Here is a 25,619-nt window from a genome sequence, read left to right as displayed (position 1 = left end):
TAAAACGTTAACTCTGCTTCTGTAGATAATAACTGGGCTGCCACAGATCACACAGCACGGAAACAAGCCCTTCGGCCCATCTAGTCCCTGCCGACCATCACACACCCATTGACACCAACCCTACACTGATCCCATTTCATTCTCCCCACATTCCCATCAACTCCCCCCAGATTCTACCCCTCACCCACACACTGGGGGCAATTTACAGCGGCCAATCAACCCATCAACCCGCACGTCTCTGGGATGTGGGAGGAAACCGGAGCACCCGGGGGAAACCCACGCGGTCACAGGGAGAGCATGCAAACTCCACGCAGACAGCGCCGGGGGTCGCAGCTTTACTGGCTGCGCCATTCAGATTATCGTTACTGGGGTGACGCTGCATCAGGTGTATGCAGCACTGACAACGTGATCTGCAGCCGCACAGACAGGACTGGACATTCAGCTATGGAGAGGTCGTGGGTAGATCAGGTCGGTTTACAAAGTGGAAGGAATAGAGTTGGGAAACCGGGACTGGTGGTGAGCAGAGGTTTCAGGACACGCTTGGAGCTTCAGGGGGTGACGGAGGATGGGGAGGCAGGAGGCCCGGGAACACGGGGAGGACGGATGAATCAGTCCTCGACAGACAAGTCCCGTTCCCTATCCTCTGGGCCCGGACACCACAGCTGCTCCGTCCATCAGGACAACACTTGTGCGGCAGGGAGCCAGCAGAGTGCTTTACCACAGGATCAGGCCAGCTGCTCTCCAATTCCTCTGGCATTAAATCCCTTTTCCAGGAAAAAAGATATTTATAGAAAACTGCAATAACAGGCCCAATTTAAAGCTGGTGATTGATTGCCCTTGCATCAAACCAGATGTGATGCTCATTACTGGAAAGGCACTAACGTACTGGAATGTACTGCCCCGTGTCACCTTCTGCTCAACTAATCGGAATAAAGAAGAAGACTTTTCCAGCCCAGACGATGTTGATCAAGCAACATATTAAAGTGATAACACACATTTATCACCCAGCCTCCAACGCTAGCATTGGCTGAGATGCTTTCAGCTACGGGAGATTTTAACCAATTGCTCCTCATTGTTAATGGAACAAATCAGTGCCTTCACTGTCGCTCTGACAGTGTGACCCTCCCTCAGTACCACCCCTCCCACAGTGCGATGCTCCCTCATTGCTGCCACTCCCGCAGTGTGACCCTCCCTCAGTACCACCCCTCCCACAGTGCGATGCTCCCTCAGTACCACCCCTCCCACAGTGCGATGCTCCCTCAGTACTGCCCCTCCCACAGTGTGATCCCCTCCCACAGAACTGCACTGATGTGTCGACTGAGGTTTTGCACCAAATCTCTGGAATAGAATTAGAACTCTGAATTTTTGGACTCTGGAGCTAAGAAACCGATCTATTGACCCTGTGTCACTGGTACAGCCGGGAAATCCTCGACAAGCTTTGGAAAGTACGGATGTGCTGCAGAGTAGCAGAGGCAGCAGTGTGCTGCTCACAAGGACAGTCGGTGAACAACCAGAGCAGTTATGATTTCTCTTTAACAACAGAGTGGGTTGTGAATTACTGAACACTATTTGCAGGCTATTCGGCCCCTCTGCTCTGTACTGGTGTTTGCGCTCCACACCAGGCTGCCCCCATCCCTCTCCCTCCCTCCCCATTACCATATCCTTCTACCCTGCTTTCCCCGAGGCCAGCCCCATCTCTGCCACCCTCCTCACTTTCTCCCTTGAGAACGAGTCCCAACTTTGCCACCGATTTCTGGGGAAATATGTTTCTCCCAAACTCCTGATTAGATCCTCCTCCTTGTGCTCGTGGCTGCAAATTCTGGACCATCCCACGTCAACATCTGGCAGCAGGGGACACCATTTCAGCTGGCAGAACCAGAGGGAGCTGGTGAAGGGGATCGGTGGAGGGTCCAGAGAGATGGAGGAGGAGGAGAAAGGACATGGTTGCACTGCAGAGGGTGCAGAGGAGATTCACCAGGACATTGCCTGGAATGGAGTGTTCTAGTTATGAGGAGAGACTGCAGGCTTTGTTCTCCTTGGAGCAGGAGAGGCTGAGGGGGGACCTGAGGGGTGTACAAAACTGAGAACATATACAGTGAAAACTTTTCCCCATAGGAGGTGTCTAAAACCAGAGGGCATAGGTTTAAGGTGAAGCTTAGAGGGGATCTGAGGAGGAGATTTTCCCCCAGAGGGAGGCTGGAATCTGGAACGCACTGCCTGATGGGGTGGTGGAGGCAGAGACCCTCACAACATTTAAAAACTATCTGGACAAGCACTTGAATCACAGAGAAGTCTACAGACCAAGTGCTGGGAAATGGGATTAGTGTGGATGGGTGCTTGATGGTCAGCATGGACATGTTGGGCCTAAGGGCCTGTTTCCATGCTGTCGGACTTTAATATTTCCCACAGCGAGTTTCTGAGATCTGGGAAGTGCTGCCTGGAAGAAACAGATCCAACAGGGACTTGCAAATGGATTTGGAGAAATCCTGGGAAAGGTGAAATGTGCCGGGCTATTGGGAGAGAGCGGGGGGACGGTCTATTGGAGACTTGGAAATAACAAAATGATTCAAGGACGTTCTCCAAGTGCCCCCGAGACAATAAAGCATCCTCACTGGCTGGTGGGCGCCAAGGCCTGTAACTGCTCACTGAGGAGCAGCAGCATTCAGGAAGTCACGGAGCTCTTCGAGTGTACAACAGGAGGGGTTACAGGGAAATAGAACAGTACAGCACAGGAACAGGCCCTTCGGCCCATCATGTTGTGCCCAACTAATTAAACACCTAACTAAACCAATCCCTTCTGCCTAAACAATGTCTCTATCCCTCCACTCTCTGCACATTCATGTGCCTGTCTAAAAGCCTCTAAACACCTCTATTGTATCTGCCTCCACCACCACCCCTGGCAGCACATTCCAGGCACCCACCACTCTCTGTGTAAAAACTTGCCCCACACATCTCCTTTGAACTTACCCCCTCTCACCTTAAATGCACGCCCTCTGGTATTGGACATTTCGACCCTGGGAAAAAGATACCAGCTGTCTACTCTATCTGTGCCTCTCATAATCTTATAAACTTCCATTAGTTCTCCGCTCAGCCTCCACCGCTCCAGAGAAAACAACCCAAGTTTGTCCAACCTCTCCTCATAGCACATACCATCTAATCCAGGCAGCATCCTGGTAAACCTCTTCTGCACCCTCTCCAAAGCCTCCGCATTCTTCCTGTAATGGGGTGACCAGAACTGAATGCAATACTCCCAATGCAGCCTAACCGGAGTTTCATATAAAGGGTGATGGTGGGGTGGGGTGGGGAGGGGAGAGTGGTACATGGGATTGCTCTCCTGGGAGTCGACATGGACCCAGTGAGACCAAAGGTCTCCTCCTATAGCTCATGAGTAGAAGGATGACTATTACAGAAGTGATAGAGGGTTGAAGGTTGTTTGTTGGTCTGGAGGCCGGTGACTAGTGGTGTGCCGCAGGGGTCAGTGTTGGGACCCTTGTTATTTATATCAATGATTTGGAAGCGAATGCACAAGGCTTGATCAGTAAGTCTGCGATGACATGAGGTTAACAGGTGTTGTTGATAGTGCAGAAGGTTATCGTAGATCACGGGGGGATCTTGATCAGTTCGGGCAGTGGGCTGAGGAATGGCAAATGGATTTCAATACAGACAAGTGTGAGGTGATGCATTTTGGAAAGTCAAACCAGCGTAGGACTATGAATGGTAGGGGACTAGGGAGTATAGTGGAACAGAGGGACACAGGTGTACAAGTGCAGAGTTCATTAAAAGTGGCGTCACAGGTGACAGGGTGGTGAAAAAGGCGTTTAGCACGCTGGCCTTCATCAGTCAGGGCACTGAGTACAGGAATTGGGACGTTATGTTGCAGTTGTACAAGTCGTTGGTGAGGCCGCACTTGGAGCACTGTGGACAGTTCTGGTCACCCTGTTATAGGAAAGACGTAGCTAAACTGGAAAGAGCGCAGAGAAGATTTACGAGGATGTTGCCAGGACTTGAGGGCCTGAGTTATAGGGAGAGGTTGGCCAGGCTGAGTCTTTATTTCTTGGAACGTAGGAAAATGAGGGGTGACCAGTGTTTAAGATTACCGTCCACAGTAAACAGTCTTTTCCCCAGGGTAGGAGAGTCCAGAACAAAGGGGCATAGGTTTAGGGTGAGAGGGGAAAGATTTAAAAGGGACCTGAGGGGCAAACATTTTCACGCAGAGGGTGGTGAGTGTATGGAACGAGCTGCCAGTGGGTGAGGCAGGTACAACAGTATCATTTAAGAAGCACTTGGATAGGTACACGGAGGGGCGGGGCTTGGAGGGATATGGGCCGAACGCAGGAAATTGGGACTAGCTGGGTGGGCACCGTGGTTGGCATGGACTGGTTGGGCCGAAGGGCCTGTATCTGTGCTGTATTCCTCTGTGACTCTATCAGGCTCCATGGAGCAGAGTCTAAAAATTACATCCAGTGTGAAAGGGACGAGATCAAAAACATTTCTGTATCCAGAGGAGAGTGAAACTTCCTTCCGCAAACAGAAACTGCAGAATTAACCAATTACTTGTCCAGAAATGATGAATTCTTGATAGACAGAGACATTGTGGGTCAAAGGCAGGTAAACAGAGCTACACCATTGACATAAACAGAAAATGCTGGAAACACTCAGCAGGTCAGGCAGCATCTGTGGAGAGGGAAACGGTCAACATTTCAGCTCAAAGACTTTCCATCCAAATGGAAAGGTTTGAAAAGTTAACTCTGCTTCTGTCCCCACAGATGCTGCCTGACCAGGTGAGTACCTGTCATTCTAGTTTAAGTTACAAATCACTCTGAATGATGGCTGGCAGAACAAGCTAAAGGGGCTGTGTCCTCATCCTTAACTTTTGTTCCCAACTGTTGTCTCGAAGACCCCTCACTGGTTTCCGATCGTAACCGTTGCCTGTGCTGTGCCTACTCACCTCTTGTGGTAGAACGTTGAATTCTCCCTTCGTCTGGTGAACCCAATGGGTAACAGTTTCAGGTTCATGTTACACCTTCGAGCACGGTTTTTCATGAAGTTCAGCTGCAGGTTAACAGAAAGAGACACGTGTTCACCACAAAACCAGGTCAAGGCAGGTTTAAAAATGTAACTTATTTGAGGGATTTGGCAAGACTGCTCCTTTCCGAAGAAATCAGAGGTGCAAAGGGACTTGGGAGTCCTGGTGCAGGATTCCCTCAAGGTTAACTTGTAGGTTGAGTCGGTAGTAGAATCTTTTCCCCAGGGTGGCAATGGCCAATACTAGAGGTCACCCGTTTAAGGTGCGTGGAGGAAAGTTCAGGGGAGATGTCAGAGGTAGGTTTTTCACACAGAGAGTGGTGGGTGCCTGGAACGCACTGCCGGGGGTGGTGGGGTGGTGGTAGGGGCCAATATGATATGGTTATTTAAGAGACTATTAGACAGGCACATGGACAAAAGAAAAAAGAGGGGGTTATGGGAGGTGAAGTAGAGAGGGGGAGAGATTGAATGGGGATTAGGTTTATATAGGTCGGCACAACATGATGGGCCGAAGGGCCTGTACTGTGCTGGTACTGTTCTATGTTAAAGAAGGCAAATGCAATGTTAACATTCATTTCGAGAAGACTAGAATATAAAAGCAAGGATGTAATGCTGAGGCTTTATAAGGCGTTGGTCAGACCACATCTGGAAATATTGTGAGCAGTTTTGGGCCCCGTATCTCGGGAAGGATGCATGGACCCTGGAGACGGTCCAGAGGTTCACAAGAATGATCCCAGGAGTGAAGAGCTTTAACGTATGAGGAGCGTTTGACGGCTCTGGGCCTGTACTCGATGGAGTTCAGAAGGATGAGGGGGGATCTCATTGAAACCTACCGGATACTGAAAGGCCTGGATAGAGTGGACGTGGAGAAGGATGTTTCCACCAGTAGGAGAGCCCAGGATCCGAGGGCACAGCCTCAGAATAAAGGAATGGCCCTTTCAAACTGAGATGAGGAGGAATTTCTTCAGCCAGAGGGCTGAATTCATTGCCACAGAGAGCTGTGGAGACCAAGTCATTGGGTGTATTTAAGGCAGAGATTGATAGGTTCATGATTGGTAAGGGGGTGAAGGGTTATGAGGAGAAGGCAGGAGAATGGGGTTGCAAAACAATCAGCCATGATTGAATGGCCGAGCAGACTCGATGGGCTGAATGGCCTAATTCTGCTCCTATGTCTTATAGTTTTACCTACCTGCCCCTGAAACAAGGAGCTTCAATTTAGGGTCAACTACATTGGTGGGCTGGAAGTCACACATAAGATAGACTTACACAAGGACATGCAGATGGGTGAAGGAGTAGGCTATTCGGCCCCTCAAGGTTGCTTCACCATTCAATCCGATCCACTCTCCTGTTTGATCCCCATAATCCTCGGCTCCCCTACAGACCCCAAAAATGTCTGTCTGCACCTGAACAGGTTCAATGACTCCACCTCTCTCTGGGAGAGAGAATTCAATAGAGTTACATCCCTTTGAGAAAAGAAATTTCTCCTCATCTCCTTAGCAGCTGACCCTTGTTTGGTTCTGACAAAGGGTCTCAGACCTGACACATTCATTGTTCCTATCCGCACAGATGCTGCCTGACCTGCTGAGTGTTTCCAGCATTATCAGTTTGTATTTCAGACTAAGAGCAGGGAGGTTATTGCTGCAACTGTACAGGGTACTGGTGAGGCTGCACCTGGAGTACTGCGTGCAGTTCTGGTCTCCTTACTTGAGGAAGGATATACTGGCTTTGGAGGTGGTGCAGAGGAGGTTCACCAGGTTGATTCCAGAGATGAGGGAGGGTTAGCCTATGAGGAGAGATTGAGTCGCCTGGGACTATACTCGCTGGAATTCAGAATGAGAGAGGATCTTATAGAAACATATGAAATTATTAAAGGGATAGATAAGATAGAGGCAGGAAGGTTGTTTCCACTGGTAGGTGAGACTAGAACTAGGGGACATAGCCTCAAGATTCGGGGAAGTAGATTTAGGACGGAGATGAGGAGCGACTACTTTTCCCAGAGAGAAGTGAATCTGTGGAATTCTCTGCCCAGGGAAGCAGTAGAGGCTCCCTCATTAAATATATTTAAGACACAGCTAGATAGATTTTTGCATAGTAGGGGAATTAAGGGTCATGGGGAAAAGGCAGGTAGGTGGATCTGAGTCCACGGCCAGATCAGCCATGATCTTATTGAATGGCAGAGCAGGCTCGACAGGCCAGATGGCCTCCTCCTGTTCCTATTTCTTATGTTAAAAAAAACTGTGGATGCTAAAAGAACATAAGATAAAATAAGGTATCTTAATTAGTCACATGTACATCGAAACACAGTGAACTGCATCTTTTGCATAGAGTGTTCTGGGGGGCAGCCCGCAAGTGTCGCCACACTTCCAGTGCCAACATAGCATGCCCACAACTTCCTAACCCGTAAGTCTTTGGAATGTGGGAGGAAACCGGAGCACCCGGAGGAAACCCACGCAGACACACGGGGGGAGAACGTACAAACTCCTTACAGACAGCAGCCGGAATTGAAACTGGGTCGCTGGCGCTGTAATAGCGTTACGCTAACTGCTACACTACCGTGCTTGCATATTCAACCCCTTTTAATGTTAACCCCTTGTTCTGTATCTATGTCTTTGTTCGAAACTCCTCTCAGAAGCTACCTTGTGCACCCATCTCAGAATCTTATACTTCAATAAAATCACTTCTCACTCGCCTTGAACGACTATAGGTCAAACCTGCTCACCCTCTCTGGGAATTAACCCAGTGAGCTCTCTCTGAACTGCCTCCAATCCAAGTATGAACCTCCTTAAATAAGGAGACCAAATATGCAAGCAGAGCTCCTGGTGTGGTCTCATTTGCAGCAAGACATCCCTACCTTCATGGTCCAAGCCCGAAGTTCCATTTACCTTCCTAATTACTTGCCGTTATTCTGCACTGCAACATTCTGTAGCCTCTCTCCATTTAAACAACATTCTACTTTCTATCCTTCTGATCAAAGTGGGTAACTCCGTCCACCAAATTTCTGCTCACCCACTTAACTTATCAACATCCCTCTGCCGGCTCTTTGCATCCTCCCCAAGACTCGCCAACCCACCTCCCTTTGTGTCATCAGCAAATTTGGCTGCAGTACACCCAGTCACTTCACCCAAGTCATTAGACAGACTGTAAACGGGTGAAGTCTGTGGCAGCCCACTAGTCACTGATTGCCAACTTGAAAACGTCCATTTCCCTCTACAGATGCTGCCTGACCAGATTTTTGCTCCAGATTCCAGCATCTGCAGCCTCTTGTGTCTCTCCCATCCTCCTGCTTTCTATCCACTAGCCAATCGTCTAACTACACTAATATATTAACTCCATGATACAAGCTCTTTTCCAGTATGGCACCTCACTGAATTCTCCCTGAAAATCCAAATATATTGTATCTACTGGTTCCCCCTTGTCCATCCTGTTCAGTACATGCTCAAACAACATTGATACAGTTATCACAAGTGATTTCCCTTTCATAAAACCATATTGACTCTGCTCAATTGTGCAATAATTTCCAAAGCCTTTTGCTACTCCCATATTCCTTAATGATGGATTCCAATATTTTCCAATGATAGATGTAGACTAATTGACCTACAAGTTTCCTCATTTCCTGTCTTTTTCTTTTCTTGAATTAGAGACCTGGGAATTAATGATGGAAACTAAGGTAATGACTGAAATCTTGAACAAATATTTTGTGTTTATATTCAAGGCAGAAGGACGTCCCAATAATAGTTTATCTGAATTGAGGAACAAATGAGAGGAAGGAATGTAAAGCAACACTCATCACTTATACTGAAGGCCGATAAGTTCCCCAGACCTGGTGGTCTGCTTCCTACAGTCTTAACAAAGGGTAGAGCTGCTGCCTCAATGCTCCAGAGACCAGGGTTTGATCCCAACCTCCAGCGCTGTCTGTGTGGAGTTAGCACGTTCTCCCTGTGACTGCGTGGGTTTCCCCCGGGTGCTCCAGTTTCCTCCCACATCCTAAAGATGTGCGGATCAGTGGGTTAATTGGCCGCTATAAATTGCCCCCAGTGTGTGGGTGGGGGGTAGAATCTGGGGGGAGTTGATGGGAATGTGGGGAGAATGAAATGGGGTCAGTGTAGGGTTGGTGTAAATGGGTGGGTGATGGTCAGCATGGACTCAGTGGGCCAAAGGGCCTGTTTCCGTGCTGTATGACTCTACGACTAACAACTTACAGCTTTACTGGACGTTGGTTGGTGAACAAACGTGTCTCGATGCGCGCTGTCCGCCAGTCTCCCAGTGTCCTCGAGGAACCTGTAATCTAAAATCACCAACGTTACTCAGGGATCGTGCAGGGGTGCCAAAGACTTTGGATCACACTCAGAGTCGCCAGGACAACACTTACCGCTGAGTAGCTGCATCTCCGTGAAATCGCTGAGCGACTGGAAGGCCGTTTTATCCCGAATGCCGCTGCACCCACTCTCCGCTTTATGCTTCTTCACACAGAGCAAACTTCGACAGGTGACAGAAGAACAGGTCAACGCCAACATACAAACAGTCTGCCCCCGCACCCCTCCCCCAGCACCGTGGAGCACCGTCACCAGGACTGCAGAGGTTCAAGGAGGAAGCTCACACCCACCTCCTCAAGGGGCAGTTAGGGATAGGGAGGGTTTACAGCATAGGCAGGGGCTGGGCAGACGGATGACAGACTAACCCCGACCCCCCCACCTCCACCTCCATTCGGGCAGAAGATACAAAAGCCTGAAAGCACGTACCACCAGGCTCAAGGACAGCTTCTATCCCACTGTGAAAAGACTATTGAATGGTTCTCCGTTTGAAGGCAGAATACAAGGTTAATGACAGGACTCTTAGCAGTGTGGAGGAACAGAGGGATCTTGGGGTCCAGGTCCATAGATCCCTCAAGGTTGCCGCGCAGGTTGATAGGATTGTTAAGAAGGCGTATGGTGTGTGGCCTTCATTGGTTGGGGTATTGAGTTCAAGAGCCGCGAGGTGATGTTGCAGCTCTATAGAACTCTGGTCAGACCACCCTTGGGAGTATTGTGTTCAGTTCTGGTCACATCGTTATAAGAAGGATGTGGAAGGTTTAGAGAGGGTGCAGAGGAGATTTACCAGGATGCTGCCTGGATTGGAGAGCATGTCTTATGAGGATAGTTTGAGTGAGCTCAGGCTTTTCTCTTTGGAGAGGAGGAGGATGAGAGGTGACCTGGTAGAGGTGTACAAGATGATAAGAGGCATAGATCGAGTGGACAGTCAGAGACTTTTTCCCAGCGTGGAAATGGCTAACACGAGGGGGCATAATTTTAAGGTGATTGGAGGAAGGTATAAGGGGGATGTCAGAGGTAAGTTTTTTTTACACAGAGAGTGGCGGGTGTGTGGAACGCACTGCCGGCAGAGGTGGTGGAGGCAGATACATTAGGGACATTTAAGAGACTCTTAGACAGACACATGAATGATAGAGAAATGGGGGGCTATGTGGGAGGGAAGGGTTAGATAGATCTTAGAGCAGGATAGAATGTCAGCACAACATTGTGGGCTGAAGGGCCTGTACTGTGCTGTAATGTTCTATGTTCCCCAGTACAATAAGATGGTCTCTTGACCTCACAATCTACCTCGTTATGGCCTTGCACCTTACTGTCTGCCTGCACTGCACTTCCTCTGTAACTGGAACACTTTATTCTGCATTCTGTTTTCCTTTTTACTACCTGGATGTATTTCTGTCTGGAGCAATCTGTCTGGATGGCAGGCAAACAGAAGTTTTTCACTGTATCTTGGTACATGTGGCAATAATGTATGATGGAAGCCGTTTGGTGTGGAGGGTTAGGGTAACGACCACAGACCAGTTTAGGTTGGGGTGAGGAGGAGACAGATAGCGGGACAGGTGAAAGGAATACAAGGTTTGGTGAGAGGTGAGGCTGGTGTGGGGGACACACCAGGAAGGAGCGGAGGGCCTGGCTGGCCTCTTTCTGTGCCTGTCAGGTCCCCACAGCGGGTTGGAGGGGGCAAATGGTGAAACCACGACGTACCTGCAGGAGTAGGTCATGCACCGAGGGCACCTGTACTTGGCCTCCGCAGTCCCGCACGCTTCACACCTGTGAGACCCAAAACCGTGACAGCTTAGACTGGAGCACCGCAGAACTGTACAGAACCCTCGATGCTTTGACTCCATGACAGGAGGAGGCCACTCGGCCCCTCAAGTCTGCCCCACCACTCAATATGATCATGGCTGAATGGTGCTGGCTTCAGCTCCTCTTCCGTCCCAGTTTCCCACTGCGCTCAATTCCTCCATCTTTCCAATATTTATCTATCTCCACCTTAAATATATCCAATAATCCGGCCTCTGCCATCCTCGGGGGCAGAGAATTCCTGGGATTCACCCCACCAAGGGAGGTTTCTGCACGCCTGTTTTAAATGACGAGCCACGTGGTTTTCACATCACGGAAACCATCCTCCCCTCCATGGACCCTGTCCACACTTCCCACTGCCTTGGTAAAGCAGCCAACGCAATCAAAGACCCCACCCACCCTGGACATTCTCTCTTCTCTCCTCTCCCATCGGGCAGAAGATACAAAAGCCTGAAAGCACGTACCACCAGGCTCAAGGACAGCTTCTATCCTGCTGTTATAAGACTATTGAATGGTCCCCTAGTACGATAAAATGGACTCTTGACCTCACAATCTACCTCGTTATGGCCTTGCACCTTATTGTCTGCCTGCACTGCACTTTCTCTGTAACTGTAACACTTTAATCTGTATTCTGTTATCGTTTTACCTTGACCTACCTCAATGCACTGATGCAATGTATGGATGGCAACCGAAAGAAACTTTCCCACTGTACCTCGGTACATGTGACTATAATAAACCAATTTACCCATTTTGTACCAATGCCCCCTTGTTTGTGACTCTCCAACTCGTGGGAACATCTCAGCATCTACCCTGTTAAGCCCTCTTAGGAGCTTGTATGTTTGAACAAGGTCACCTCTCAGCCTAATTCCAAGGAATACAGAACCAAAGTATCTAGGCTGTCTTGATAAGACAACCTTCTCATCCCATGAATTAGCCCGGTGAATCTATCTCACTGTGATTTTTAGAACACAGAACAGTACAGCACAGGAACAGGCCCTTCGGCCCACCATGTCTGTGCCGAACAGAATGCCAAATTAAACTAAATCTCTTCTGCCTGCACACAGTCCACATCCCTCCATTCTCTGTGTATTCATGTGTCTATCTAACATACTCTTAAACACCTCTATCGTATCTGCTTCCACACCCACCCCTGGCAGCCCGTTCCAGGCACTCACCGCTCTCTGTGTAAAAACAACTTCCCCCTCTCGTCTTAAATGCATGTCCTCCAATATTTGACATTTCCATCCTGGGAAAAAGAATCTGATTGTCCACCCTATCTCTGCCTCTCATAATTTTATAAACTTCCATCAGGTCTCCTCTCAGCCTCCACCGCTCCAGAGAAAACAGCCCAAGTTTGTCCAACCTCTCCTTATAGCTCATACCCTCTAATCCAGGCAGCATCCTGGTGAACCTCTTCTGCACCCTCTCCAAAGCCTCCACACCCTTCCTGTAATGGGGTGACCAGAACTGCATGCAACACTCCAGATGCAGCCCAACATGAGGTATTGTTGCAGCTATATAGATCCCTGGTCAGACCCCACTTGGAGTATTGTGCTCAGTTCTGGTCGCCTCACTACAGGAAGGATGTGGAAGCCATAGAGAGGGTGCAGAGGAGATTTACAAGGATGCCGCTTGGAATGCGGAGCATGCCTTATGAAAGCAGGTTGAGGGAACTCGGCCTTTTCTCCTTGGACCGACGGAGGATGGGGGGGGGGGGGGACCTGATAGAGGTGTATAAGACGATGAGAGGCATTGATCGTGTGGATAGTCAGAGGCTTTTCCCCAGGGCTGAAATGGTGGCCACAAGAGGACACAGGTTTAAGGTGCTGGGGAGTAGGTACAGAGGAGATGTCAGGGGTAAGTTTTTTACTCAGAGAGTGGTGAGTGTGTGGAATGGGCTGCCGGCAACGGTGGTGGAGGCGGATACGATAGGGTCGTTTAAGAGACTGCTAAATAGGTACGTGGAGCTGAGTAAAATAGAGGGCTATGGGTAAGCCTAGTAATTTCTTAGGGACACGTTTGGCTCCCCTTTGAGGGCCGAAGGGCCTGAATTGTGCTGTAGGTTTTCTGTTTCTATGTACTTTACTGGTCAGAATCCTTGCATTAAAATAGATGCAGCTGAGCCTCATCACATCCATGCTCTGCACACTGGGGGGGGGGGGGGACCGCCTTTTACTGTCTTTCACCCCCACCTCTCCGTCCCCCAGACCCCGCCCCGCCCGCTATTGTCCCTCGTCTGTAATGTGTCAGGTCCGCAGCCCGACTCACCCCGACAGCGAGACCTTCCTTTTCACAGCGGCGGGTTGTTGCGGCGCGCGCACCGCAGCCGGGCTCGCGCCGGGTCGCGCGCCTCCCGGGACCGCGCACAGTCCTCTCCCTCCCGGGACCGCGCACAGTCCTCTCCCTCCCGGGACCGCGCACGGCCCCGTCCCTTCCAGCCCGTCGGACGCCGCTGCATCTTCCGGGTCTGTGCACGGCCCCGGGCTGGTGCACGGCTCCCGGCCGCCGGCCCCCGGGCTGGTGCACAGTCCGGTCGGCTGGGAGCCGGGCTCCGCGCCGGGGGTCGGGGCCGGTCCTCCCGCGGTCGGTCCTGGTCCTCCCAGGGTCGGGGCCGGTCCTCCCGCGGTCGGTCCTGGTCCTCCCAGGGTCGGGGCCGGTCCTCCCAGCTCCGCGGTGTCTCCGGCCTCCATCCCCGGGCAGGCGTGCAGCTGCCGGCTGTTCCCCCGCTCCGCCTCCCCGCAGCCCTTCCGCTTCCTGTTGTCGGCGCCGGGCCGCTGGCTGCCGGACGTCCCGCCGGGGGAGACTCGGGGAACGGGACGTCCCGCCGGGAGCAGCCGGGGGCGACTCGGGCAGCGGGACGTCCCGCCGGGGGAGACTCGGGGAACGGGACGTCCCGCCGGGAGCAGCCGGGGGCGACTCGGGCAGCGGGACGTCCCGCCGGGGGAGACTCGGGGAACGGGACGTCCCGCCGGGAGCAGCCGGGGGCGACTCGGGCAGCGGGACGTCCCGCCGGGGGAGACTCGGGGAACGGGACGTCCCGCCGGGAGCAGCCGGGGGCGACTCGGGCAGCGGGACGTCCCGCCGGGGGAGACTCGGGGAACGGGACGTCCCGCCGGGAGCAGCCGGGGGCGACTCGGGCAGCGGGACGTCCCGCCGGGGGAGACTCGGGGAACGGGACGTCCCGCCGGGAGCAGCCGGGGGCGACTCGGGCAGCGGGACGTCCCGCCGGGGGAGACTCGGGGAACGGGACGTCCCGCCGGGAGCAGCCGGGGGAGACTCGGGGAACGGGACGTCCCGCCGGGAGCAGCCGGGGGCGACTCGGGCAGCGGGACGTCCCGCCGGGGGCGACTCGGGCAGCGGGACGGTCAGGGCTTACACTGGGCGCCCGGACCCACAGAGCAGTGCAGCACGGAGACAGGCCCTTCGGCCCACCCAGCCCCTGCCGACCACGGTGCCCACCCAGCCAGTCCCAGTCTCCTGCGTTTGGCCCATGTCCCCCCAAGAGTGTGGTGGGAGAGAGACCTAGGGGCTCAGGGACAGGGTTCCCTGGAAGTGGTGACACAGGGCGCCAGGGAGGTGAAGGTGGTGTTGTGGATAGTGTAGGAGGTTGCTGTAGGTTACAACAGGACATTGATATGATGCAGAGCTGGGCTGAGAAGTGGCAGATGGAGTTCAACCCGGAAAAGTGTGAAGTGATACACTTTGGAAGGTGGAAATCTAAGGCAGACTACAAGGTTAATGGCAGGACTGTTAGCAGTGTGGAGGAACAGAGGGATCTTGGGGTCCACACCCATAGATCCCTCAAAGTCAATAGGGTTGTTAAGAAGGCGTATGGTGTGTTGGCCTTCATTAGTCAGGGGATGGAGTTCAATAGCCGTGAGGTGATGTTGCAGCTCTGTAGAACTCTGGTCAGAACACACTTGGAGTATTGTGTTCAGTTCTGGTCGCCTCATTATAGGAAGGATGTGGAAGCTTTAGAGAGGGTGCAGAGGAGATTTACCAGGATGCTGCCTGGATTGGAGAGCATGTCTTATGAAGATAGGTTGAGTGAGCTTGGGCTTTTCTCTTTGGGGAGAAGGAGGATGAGAGGTGACTTGATAGAGGTGTACAAGATGATAAGAGGCATAGATCGAGTGGTCAGTCAGAGACTTTTTCCCGGGCGACAATGGCTAACACGAGGGGACATAATTTTAAGGTGATTGGAGGAAGGTATAAGGGGGATGTCAGGGGTAAGTTTTACACAGAGAGTGGTGGGTGTGTGGAACGCACTGCCGGCAGAAGTTGTGGGGGCAGATACATTAGGGACATTTATGAGACTCTTAGACACATGAATGATAGAGAAATGGGGGGCTATGTGGGAGGGAAGGGTTAGATAGATCTTAGAGCACGATAAAATGTCGGCACAACACTGTGGGCCGAAGGGCCTGTACTGTGCTGTAATGTTCTATGTGTGGGGTACGTTTTTTTACACAGACGGGTGGGTGCCTGGAAGGGGCTGCCAGGGGTGGTGGTGGAGGCAGATACGACAGTGGTGTTTAAGAGCCATTTAGACAGACACATGGAGTCACTGAAACGTCGACTGTCCATCTCCTTCCACAGATGCTGCCTGACCCGTTGAGTTCCTCCAGCGTCTTGTGTGTTGCTCTGGACCGACACATGAACTGACAGGGAATGGAGGGTTAGGGACATGTAGGCAGATGTGCGGCTTAAATTGGCGTCATGGTCAGCATAGACATTGTGGGCCGAATGGCCTGTTCCTGTGTGCACTGTTCTGCGTAGAGGGAACTTTTTTTAAAAAAAATGTAACCAGAAGGGCAAAGAGGGGCATTAAACTTTACCAGTGAGCGAGATTAAGGAACATCCTAAAGCATTTTATAATTAAGGCAAGAGAAAAGAATAGGGATTGAAGCGGGACCATTGGAAACAAAGAGGCAAGTTGTGCTTGGATCCTGAGGATATGGGTGACGTCCTAAATAAATGTTTCACATCTGTACTGACTGCAGAGAAGGATGCTGTCAGAATCAGCTTTATTAACACTGACTTATACTGTATGTCGTGAAATGTGTTGTTTTGTGGCAGCAGTACAAAGATATAAAATTACTATAAATTACAAAATAAATATTACCAAAAAAAATGGAATAACGAGGGTTCATGGACCGTTCAGAAATCTGACGGCGGAGGGGAAGAAGCTGTTCCTGAATCGTTGAGTGTGGGTCTTCGGGCTCCTGTGCCTCCTCCCCGATGGTGGTCATGAGAAGAGGGCATGACCTGGAAATCAGGAAGGGAGATGGTTCTAGAACAAATTGTCTTTGAAAAGGAGAAGATATATAAGTGGGCTTAAAGGTGGATAAATCCCCAGACCTGGTAAGACTTATCCCAGGCTGCTGTGGAAGGCAAGAGAGGAGATTGGGGCTCTGTCAGAGACGTTCAAATCTCTGCTCACAGATGACTGGAGGACAGTGAATGTGCTATCTTTATTCAAGGAGAGCTGCAGGGATAAACCAGGCAGCTGCAGGGCAGTGCTTCGGTGGTAGTGAAGTTACTAGAAAAAATCCTGAGGGAGCTGGTTAATCTGTACTTGGAGGAGCAGGGATTGATCAGGGATAGTCAGTTTGGCTGTTAAGGGGAGATCCTATCTGACTAAATTGAATTTTTTGAGGAGGTAACTAAGTGTATTGAGGTTGACATAGAATACGTGGACTTCAGTAAGGTCTTTGACAAGGTCCCATATGGGAGACTGGTCCAAAAGATGAGAGCGCATGGGATTCGGGACAAATTAGATCTGAAATTGACTTGGTAATGGGAGACAGAAGGTGATGGTTTGTTTTGTGATTGGGAGTCTGTGACCAACAGTGTACCACAGGGACTGATGTCGAAACATGTACTGTTTGTTTTATATATATTAACAATCTGGATGTGACTGTTGGAGGCATTATTTGTTAGCTCGTACAAGGACACAAAGATTGTCGATAGTGTAGAAGGTAATCTTTGGCTACAGAATAACATTGATCGGTTGGTGAAGATGGGCAGAGAAATGGCCGATGGAATTTTATCCTGGTGTTATATTTAGGGAGAACTAGTAAAGCTGCAATATACGGAGTGAGTGGTTGGCCTTGCGTACCACCAGACCTAAGGACAACTTCTACCCCACTGTGATAAGACTATTGAATGGTTCCCTTATACAATGAGATGGACTCTGACCTTACTATCTACCTTGTTGTGACCTTGCACCTTATTGCACTGCACTTTCTCTGTAGCTGTGACACTTTACTCTGTACTGTTATTGTTTTTACCTGTACTACATCAATGCACTCTGTACTAACTCAATGTAACTGACTGTGTAATGAATTGACCTGTACGATCAGTATGCGAGACAAGTTTTTCACTGTACCTTGGTACAAGTGACAATAATAAACCAATACCAATTGTCTGCCTGCACTGCACTTTCTCTGTAACTGTAACACTTTATTCTGTATTCTGTTGTTGTTTTCCCTTGTACTACCTCAATGCACTGATGTGATGAAATGATCTGAATGGATGGCATGCAAAACAAAGTTTTTCACTGTACCTCAGTACACGTGACAATAGTAAACCAATTTAATTTGACGCGGGGAAGTAGTGAGGGACAGAGGGACCTTGGTGTACAAGTTCAAGGATCCCTGAAGGCAGCAGCACAGATAGACAAGCTGATGAAGAAGGCATATGGAAAGTTGCCTTCATTAGTTGGGGCATAGAATTCAAGAACAGGGAAGTTACAACTCTATAAGTCATGGAATTTAACTCAGACAGGTGGGATGTGTGGTAGTTTTGTAAGTTAAACAGTGCAGTACTTGCATAGTAAATTTTAGGGCCCTGGAGAGTGCTGTAGAACAGAGAGACCTCGGGGAACAGGTACATAATTCCTTGAAAGTGGCGACACAGGTAGACAGGGTGGTGAAGAAGGTGTTTGGCACGCTGGCCTTCAGTCAGGGCACTGAGTACAGGAGTTGGGATGTTGTGTTAAAACTACAAGTCATTGGTGAGCCCACACTTGGAGTATTGTGTGCAGTTCTGGTCACCCAGCTATAGGAAGGATGCCATTAAGCTAGAGAGGGTGTAGCAAAGATTCACGAGGAAGTTATCAGAACTGGGGCTTGAGTTATAAGGAGAGGCTGGATAGGCTGGGACTGTTTTCCCTGGAGTGTAGGAGGCTGAGGCACCTTATAATGAGGGGAGTAGATCAGGTGCATGGTCACAGGGTAAGGGAGTCTAACACTGAAGGGCAAAGGTTTAAGGTGAGAAGGGAAAAAAAATCTAAAAGGGACCTGAGGGGCAAGTTTTTCACACAGGTAGGTATACAGAATGAGGAAGCTGTAAAGCCAGGTACAATTACAACATTTAAAAGGCATTTGGTGAGGTACATCAATTCAAAAAAGCCTAGAGGGACATGGGCCAAATACAGGCAAGTGGGAGCAACAATCTGCTGGAGGAACCCAGCGGGTCAGGCAGCTTCTCTGGAGGGAAATGGACAGTTGACGTTTCAGGTCGAGACCCTTCATCAGGACTCAAGAGTAGCCCTCTTGAAGGGTCTCGACCCGAAATGGACAGTCAATGTTTCCCTCCATAGATGATGCCTTTCCCATGGAATTCCTCCAGCAGATTGTTTGTTGCTCCAGATTCCAGCATCGGCCGTCTCTGGTGTCTCCGTTTTGCAGGCAAATGGGACTAGCTCAGATAGACGTCTTGGTTGGTATGGATGAGTTGGGCGGAAGGGCCTGTCTATGACTCTATCAGGAGTTAGACCGCAAACAGTACCGTGTGTAGTTGTGGCCGTCATGCTATGGGAAGGACATGATTGGACAGGAGAGTATGTGAAAAGCCATGTGAAATCTCCAATTTTCTTCTGCAGTCTGAAACCCGGCTGCAGTCCTATCCTTGAAATAAATGTCTTCTCAACTGAGCTAGTCAGTGTAAGACACTGAACTCCTGCAGGAACAGGAAGGAAGTGTAAAGATTCACACTGAACAGGGAAGAATTGCAGACTATTACTGAGCTTTATTTGTCTGTAACATGGAAATATTGGTAAATAAATTCTTGGTAATTATCTCTAATATTACACTTCAAATACCTCCAGATTTTACACGATTTATCTTTGTGGATAAACAACACATCCTGTACATATTTCTCAGCCAAAACCAAATGGTTTTCTCCAGTTTAGTTGGAAATTTCTCTTGCTCTTTAAAACTGCAAATAATGGTTAAATACACCATAGCGGCACAGTGGCTCAGCGGGCAGAGCCACTGCCTCACAACTCCAGATACCCGGGTTCGATCCTGACCTCGGGTTCTCCCTGTGACCACGTGGGTTTCCCCCGGGTTCTCTGGTCTCCTCCCACATCCCAAAGACGTGTGGGTTGGTAGGATAATTGGCTGCTGTAAATCGTCCAGGTCTCCGGGGGGGGGGGTGGGGTGGTGGTTGATGGGAGAGTCGGTTATGTGGAGGGAATGGGAATTGCTGTGTGAACCAGCATACACTCGATGGGCTGAATAGACTGTGAAGGAACTATGGAATGGCAATCAGCAGAGCTGGGTTTCAGGGGAACCATACGGCGGAAAGGGGATGAAGTGGGGGTGAAGCAGAGTCTCATGGGGCAGTTGGGCTGAATGGCCTGTTTTTGTATCGCTGAAACTTCCTGATCCAGGCAGCGAGGCCTTTCATCCGGCCACAGACCTGGAAAATTTACCCTCGCATTGTGAATGAAATGGGGATTAGAAAATCATTTGTAAAGGAGGCAGGGGTGAGAGAGGCAGAAAGAAGGGCTTGCACAACATTCAAATTCTCAAAAACATAAGCATTAGAAAACTAGAGAGACTATAACTCAAGAACTTCCCCACCTGATCCCCAGATCCATATATGGATGCGTTCTCGATGGCTAGCATGGTCACGATGGGCCGAAGGGCCTGCTTCTAAGCTCCACAATGCTATGACCCTGATTCTTTCAGTGCCCAAGCCACAGGCATCCAGGGTACAACATTCTGAAGGTTCCCCACCCAATGGGTGAAGAGATTTCTCCTCATCTCGGTTCTCAGTGACCGAACTAATGATCAGGAAGGGGAAGGAGGGTGAACGTGCACAGGTTTAAACTGGGGGGATCAGCGGTGGTGAGGGTCAGCAGCTTTAAATTCCTGACCGTTAACATATCCGGTGACTTGTCCAGGGCCCAGCACGTAGATGCAATCACAAGGAAGGTGCGCCAGTGTCTCTACTTTTCTTAGGAGCTGAAGGAGGTTCGGCTTGTCACTGAACACGCTAACAAACCTCTACAGATGTACTGTTGAAAGTACCCTGACTGGTTGCGTCACGGTCTGGGATGGCAATTCAAATGCGCAGGAACATAAGAAGCTGCAGAGAGTAGTGGACTCTGCCCAGTACATCACGGGCACATCCCTCCCCACCATCGGGAGTATCTACAGGAGGTGCTGCCTCATGAAGGCAACATCCATCATCAAAGATCCCCACCATCCGGGCTATGCCATCTTCTCACAGCTCCCATCGGGCAGGAGGCACAGAAGCCTGAAGCACCACACCACCAGGTTCAGGAACAGCTACTTCCCTTCAACCATTCGGTTCTTGAACCAATCGGAACAACCCTAATCACTCCAGGTTAGCAACACTGTGACCACTCTGATCACTTTTCACTAAAATGGATTTTGTTTTGTTCTAATTGTGTTTTTTTCTTGTAAAAATTGTGTATAATTTATGTTTAATTTACGTTTTTCTTGTGAACGCTGCTTATCTGATGCTCTGTGCCTGTGATGCTGCTGCAAGTAAGTTTTTCTTTGCACCTGTGCATCTGACAGTGAACTCGACTTTGACTCTGACTCCTAGTCCTGTGATTCCAGCCTCCAAGTATCAGCTGGATATCCTGCAACACTTGTGATCTTCAGTAACTCCCTACGGACCAGGGATGATTTCTAGGTTTGAATATCTTCCCTGCTGTTGACTCTGCAGCCTGCATTTGGATGGAAATCCTTTTACAATAAAACTCCAATAAATCAGCACGAGGCTCATCCATGAGTCTGGAATGTGAGCTGTGGTCCAGAGTGTGGCCAGAGCTGGGATTGGGGTCTGGGAACACCAGGGGTCAGGAACGTGGGTGGGTTTGCAGCTGGAGCCAGGATCCAGAGTGCGTGTATAGCCCCTGCTCCCTTTATACCCCTGGGTTCACTGGGAAATGTGTTACACAACTGTGGAATTCACTCACTGGAATTCAGAAGAATGAGAGGGGATCTTATAGAAACATATAAAATTATGGAAGGGATAGATAAGATAGAGGCAGGAAGGTTGTTTCCACTGGTAGGTGAGACTAGAACTAGGCGACCTAGCCTCAAGATTCGGGGAAGTAGATTTAGGACGGAGATGAGGAGAAACTGCTTTTCCCAGAGAGTAGTGAATCTGTGGAATTCTCTGCCCAGGGAAGCAGTAGAGGCTGCCTCATTAAATATATTTAGGACACAGTTAGATAGATTTTTGCATAGTAGGGGAATTAAGGGTTATGGGGAAAAGGTAGGTAGGTGGATCTGAGTCCACGGCCAGACCAGCCATGATCTTATTGAATGGCGGAGCGGGCTTGACGGGCCGGATGTCCTCCTCCTGCTCCTATTTCTTATGTTCTTAGTTACGTTTGGCAGAGTCTGGTTGGTTAAGAGAGTCATCATGCATAATCCCAAGCATAAAGACAACAAATAAAATGTTCCTGGAGTATTGGGAGATGGTTATGGAACAAGAAGTCCAAACGAAGGTCCACAGGCACTGCCGAGCCCGGAAATGGGGATGGATCACGTTAAACACGTTCCTGCTGTACACAACCTCCAATTAAGAGCTCAGTAAATGGGTCTAAATAAGCTTCCTTTGTGTCATAATGATAGGTGAGGTTGAACAATTTTCTCTTAAATAAAACTGCTGACCGATAAATTGATTATAGAAGGGCTGGTCCCAGCCCTACCACCAACTGTACAAAATATGCACAAGTAACATTTCGTTGGATGTTGTTGATCAAGATTTAATAAGTAATAGCAAGCTGCAACCTCACAACTGAAAGGCAAGCAATTGTTCTATTATATTCCCTCCACTAGCCAAGCTTTGCTGTCTATCTACAGTCACTATGCATCTTGTACCAATCTGTACAGCACATCCACAAACGGGAGCCGGATTCACCATAATTACACATTCATATAAATAATGTTTGTGATTGAAGTAAAATGGTCCTAATGCGGGCAAATGGGATCAGTGTAGATGGACAAAAAGGTCGGCATGGACATGATGGGCCGAAGGGCCTGTTTCTGTGCTGTACGACGCTAGGACTCTCTCTCAATGACCAAATAAGTACTTTTAAAACAGAAATTATTGAATGTAGCCAGTACATACATTTTGAAATAAAAATAACAATATCAAAGTCTTTGTGAAATGATTAGCACCTTATTAACAAAAGCACCTTGGGCATCCAGGAAGCTGTGAGACACAAGCTATCCTGTGTAACTCCATCTGCTTAACACTCCCGTCCGTGCGACTGGGGATGGGGGCAAGGTTGGGGGGCTTCATCTAGGAACTTCAACGTGTGACCAGTATCTGAGGTTCAATACCCAAATTTCCGCCACAGCTCTACTTGTCCAACTGGTGGAGCCCCTGCAGGTAGGAGGTCAGTGTAACAGTTGGAAAAGAGCGCACAAATGCCCCCTGTCGTCAGCCCAGGAGATTCCAGCGCCTGTTGTCTGCCCACCCAATGACCTTTCGCTGGTCGGTACGGGGAGGAGGAGGAGGTGAGCACAAGGTGGAATGGAAGGTCCAAGAGGGGCAGGCTTATGAGCGGGCAGGTCCTCCGTGGGACACTGAGTAATCGGACATGCAAGTTGCCTGTTGTTCACCAGCCTTTCGTCACCAACGGACCCCAGCGGGAGAAGCTTGCCCATTGGTTGATTAAGCAACCCATCTGGATTCTGAGAATATGGGAGGTGACATGCCGGGGCAGTTGGCTGGAACACCAGTGGGAAAATGGTGAAGCAGCAGTAAGAAGCCAAGTCTACGTGGTGTTCCTGCACCCTAGCTCCTGCCAACCTTCTGTACAAAGGTCGACAGGTTGGGGGGGGGGGGGTGGGGGGTGGGGGGGAGGCGTGCTCACAATCAGGCCAGCAGAAACCCAGCGATCTGTCCCATTGGCACATGGGGGATTCCAGACTTTGACCGACAGAGGCGGCAGTGTGTTGGAGGTAGTGGGCTCCTGCAGAAGTATCGTCTCCCAGACATGAAGAGGAGAGGTTCAAAGGTGACCTCCGCCAGCGACGTTCCTCATGCCCATTGTGACTCCCATCCCATCGTGACTCCCATCCCATCATCGCCATGAACGTTTGACCAGCATTCTTCCACTGCAGCCATCAATGTGTTGGCTTGCGGAGAGCAGACAGAGGAAAAGTCACAATCTAAATGTTCCTAAGAGTCTCCATTCCCTTTAGTTGGGGGAAGTATTGGCAAGAAGCACAAACACACTGTGCAGCAAACGTTTGCTGGCTTGCATTTACTGTTGACTGCAACGATTGGTTTTCTGGGCCATCGATGCATTCTTCCTGAGATGTCACTTTCAGTAAAAGGAACGTGACGTTTCTTAAAGAAGGAAAATGTTCCTGCATTTTTCACTGTCATCAGAGGTAATTCCTTCAAAACTTTTAGCTAGCTTTCCGTAAGCAGATTCCTCGCAGAGTTCTTTGGGAGAACTGTGTCCGTTGTCCCTTACAGAAAGCAGACTGGACCAATTTCCACACGGTATTGCTTCCTTGGCTTGGAACCAGGGGTTTGCTGAATTTCAACAATCGGTAGTTGGCTCACAACGTGAGTGTGGAATACAAACCGTGTCTGCTGCCAAGTTCCGTCCTGAATCTGCCGTCAAAGAACAACAGATACATTTTATTGCTCAGAATCTACAGCCTTATTATTCATGCGGGCAAGCTTTGTGTCAACTTTGTCAATGGGTCCGGCAAGGATGGAACGTGTGTGTGTGTGTGTGTGTGTGTGTCTGCATGCGCGCACGCGAGGGAAGCATTAAATTACAATGGGATGTGGAGGGTCAAGAGCCGCTTCCTCACAGCTCCAGAGACCCGGGTTCAATCCCGACCTCTGGCGCTGTCAGTAGAATATTGTGTTTTTCAGTGTACCTGGTAAGTTTAAAGGGAGCTCAGGAAACTGGGTCCCTGTGTGGGAAAGGGATCGAAGGAATCGGCACCCATCATCCAGGACTAGAGGGCCTGAGTTATAGGGAGAGGTTGGCCAGGCTGGGTCTTTATTCCTTGGAACGTAGGAGAATGAGGGGCGACCTTATAGAAGTGTTTAAAATTATGAGACGTGTAGATAAGGTGGACTTTTCCCCAGGGTAGGGGAATCCAAAACTAGGGGGCATAGGTTTAGGGTGAGAGGGGAAAGATTTAAAAGGGACCTGAGGGGCAACTTTTTCGCGCAGAGGGAGGTGAGTGTATGGAACGAGCTGCCAGAGGAAGTGGGTGAGGCAGGTACAACAGTATCATTTAAGAAGCACATGGAGGGGTGGGGCTTGGAGGGATATGGGCCAAATACAGGAAATTGGGACTAGCTGGGTGGGCACAGTGGTCGGCATGGACTGGTTGGGCCAAAGGGCCTGTATCTGTTCTCCACTGCTCTATGATCCAGTGACCCAGATGTCAAACCATCGGGATTTATGAACAGCTGGACAGTAGAATACCAGAGTTTTACTGTACATGGGATCTGGGAATTTAACTTTAATTAAACAAACTAGAATTGCATCTCCCTGGATCCTAAAGCAGACGGGAAAGATATCAAAATTAAGGGGAGCCGATTGGATGGACACGGAGAAACCGTTAGAGGAGTCTGGGACTGGACAGGAGGTCTGAAAATTGGAGGCTGGGTTTCAGTAGTGAAAGTCAGAGACATTTTTACAGGTTGAGCATGGAACTCTATTCCACAGACTAGATTGAGGTCAATCATTAATTTTAATTCTGAGATTAAGAGGTCTGTTTATTAAAGGGGTTACCTCTGATAATCAGAGACAAAGTCTCCTCCTCCACAGCCCTCTGAGAATGAGAATTCCAAAGGTTCATGACTCCATGAGAGAAAATTTTTTCCTTGTTTCCATCTTAAATGTTTGACCCTGTGGAGTCAGACAGCAGAGGAACAGGCCCTTCGGCCCACTGAGTCCGTACCGACCATCAATCACCCATTCATAATAATTCTATTTCAATCTCCCCACATTCCCATCAACTCCTCCCAGATTCTACCCCTCACCCACACACTGGGGCAGTTTACAGCGGCCAATTAACCCACCGACCCGCATATCTTTGGGATATGGGAGCACCCGGGGGAAACAGGGAGAACGTGCAAACTCCACACAGGCAGCACTGAAGGTCAGGATCGAACCCGGTTCCCTGGAGCTGTGAAGCAGCAGCACCACCCGCTACACCACCATGT

At 49.8% G+C, this 25,619-nt stretch overlaps 2 protein-coding genes across 4 annotated transcripts in view; both read right to left on the bottom strand.

Annotated features, from left to right (window-relative positions):
- Positions 1–22,712, bottom strand: part of znhit6 (zinc finger HIT-type containing 6) — a 55,922-nt gene extending 33,210 nt beyond the window's left edge. Inside the window, exons 1-6 of the mRNA XM_052013158.1 lie at positions 22,606–22,712; positions 13,401–14,480; positions 11,034–11,099; positions 9,395–9,501; positions 9,225–9,310; positions 4,949–5,052 (exon numbers count right to left, since the gene is read on the bottom strand). Coding sequence (XP_051869118.1) covers positions 4,949–5,052; positions 9,225–9,310; positions 9,395–9,501; positions 11,034–11,099; positions 13,401–14,480; positions 22,606–22,712 — 1,550 coding nt within the window. The remainder of the gene's footprint in view (positions 1–4,948; positions 5,053–9,224; positions 9,311–9,394; positions 9,502–11,033; positions 11,100–13,400; positions 14,481–22,605) is intronic.
- The window catches only part of LOC127568859 (collagen alpha-1(XXIV) chain), a 274,610-nt gene continuing 271,243 nt past the window's right edge, over positions 22,253–25,619 (bottom strand). For all 3 annotated transcript variants that reach the window (XM_052013085.1, XM_052013087.1, XM_052013086.1), the window contains one exon: positions 22,253–24,041. In XM_052013085.1, the coding sequence (XP_051869045.1) occupies positions 23,895–24,041 (147 nt within the window). In that variant the 3' untranslated portion in view covers positions 22,253–23,894. The remainder of the gene's footprint in view (positions 24,042–25,619) is intronic.

Source organism: Pristis pectinata, chromosome 3, assembly GCF_009764475.1.
Source record: "Pristis pectinata isolate sPriPec2 chromosome 3, sPriPec2.1.pri, whole genome shotgun sequence".
In the NCBI taxonomy this organism is placed as follows: domain Eukaryota; kingdom Metazoa; phylum Chordata; class Chondrichthyes; order Rhinopristiformes; family Pristidae; genus Pristis; species Pristis pectinata.
Note: the sequence above shows the minus strand (reverse complement) of the source record. Positions and strands in the feature narration are given on the sequence as shown.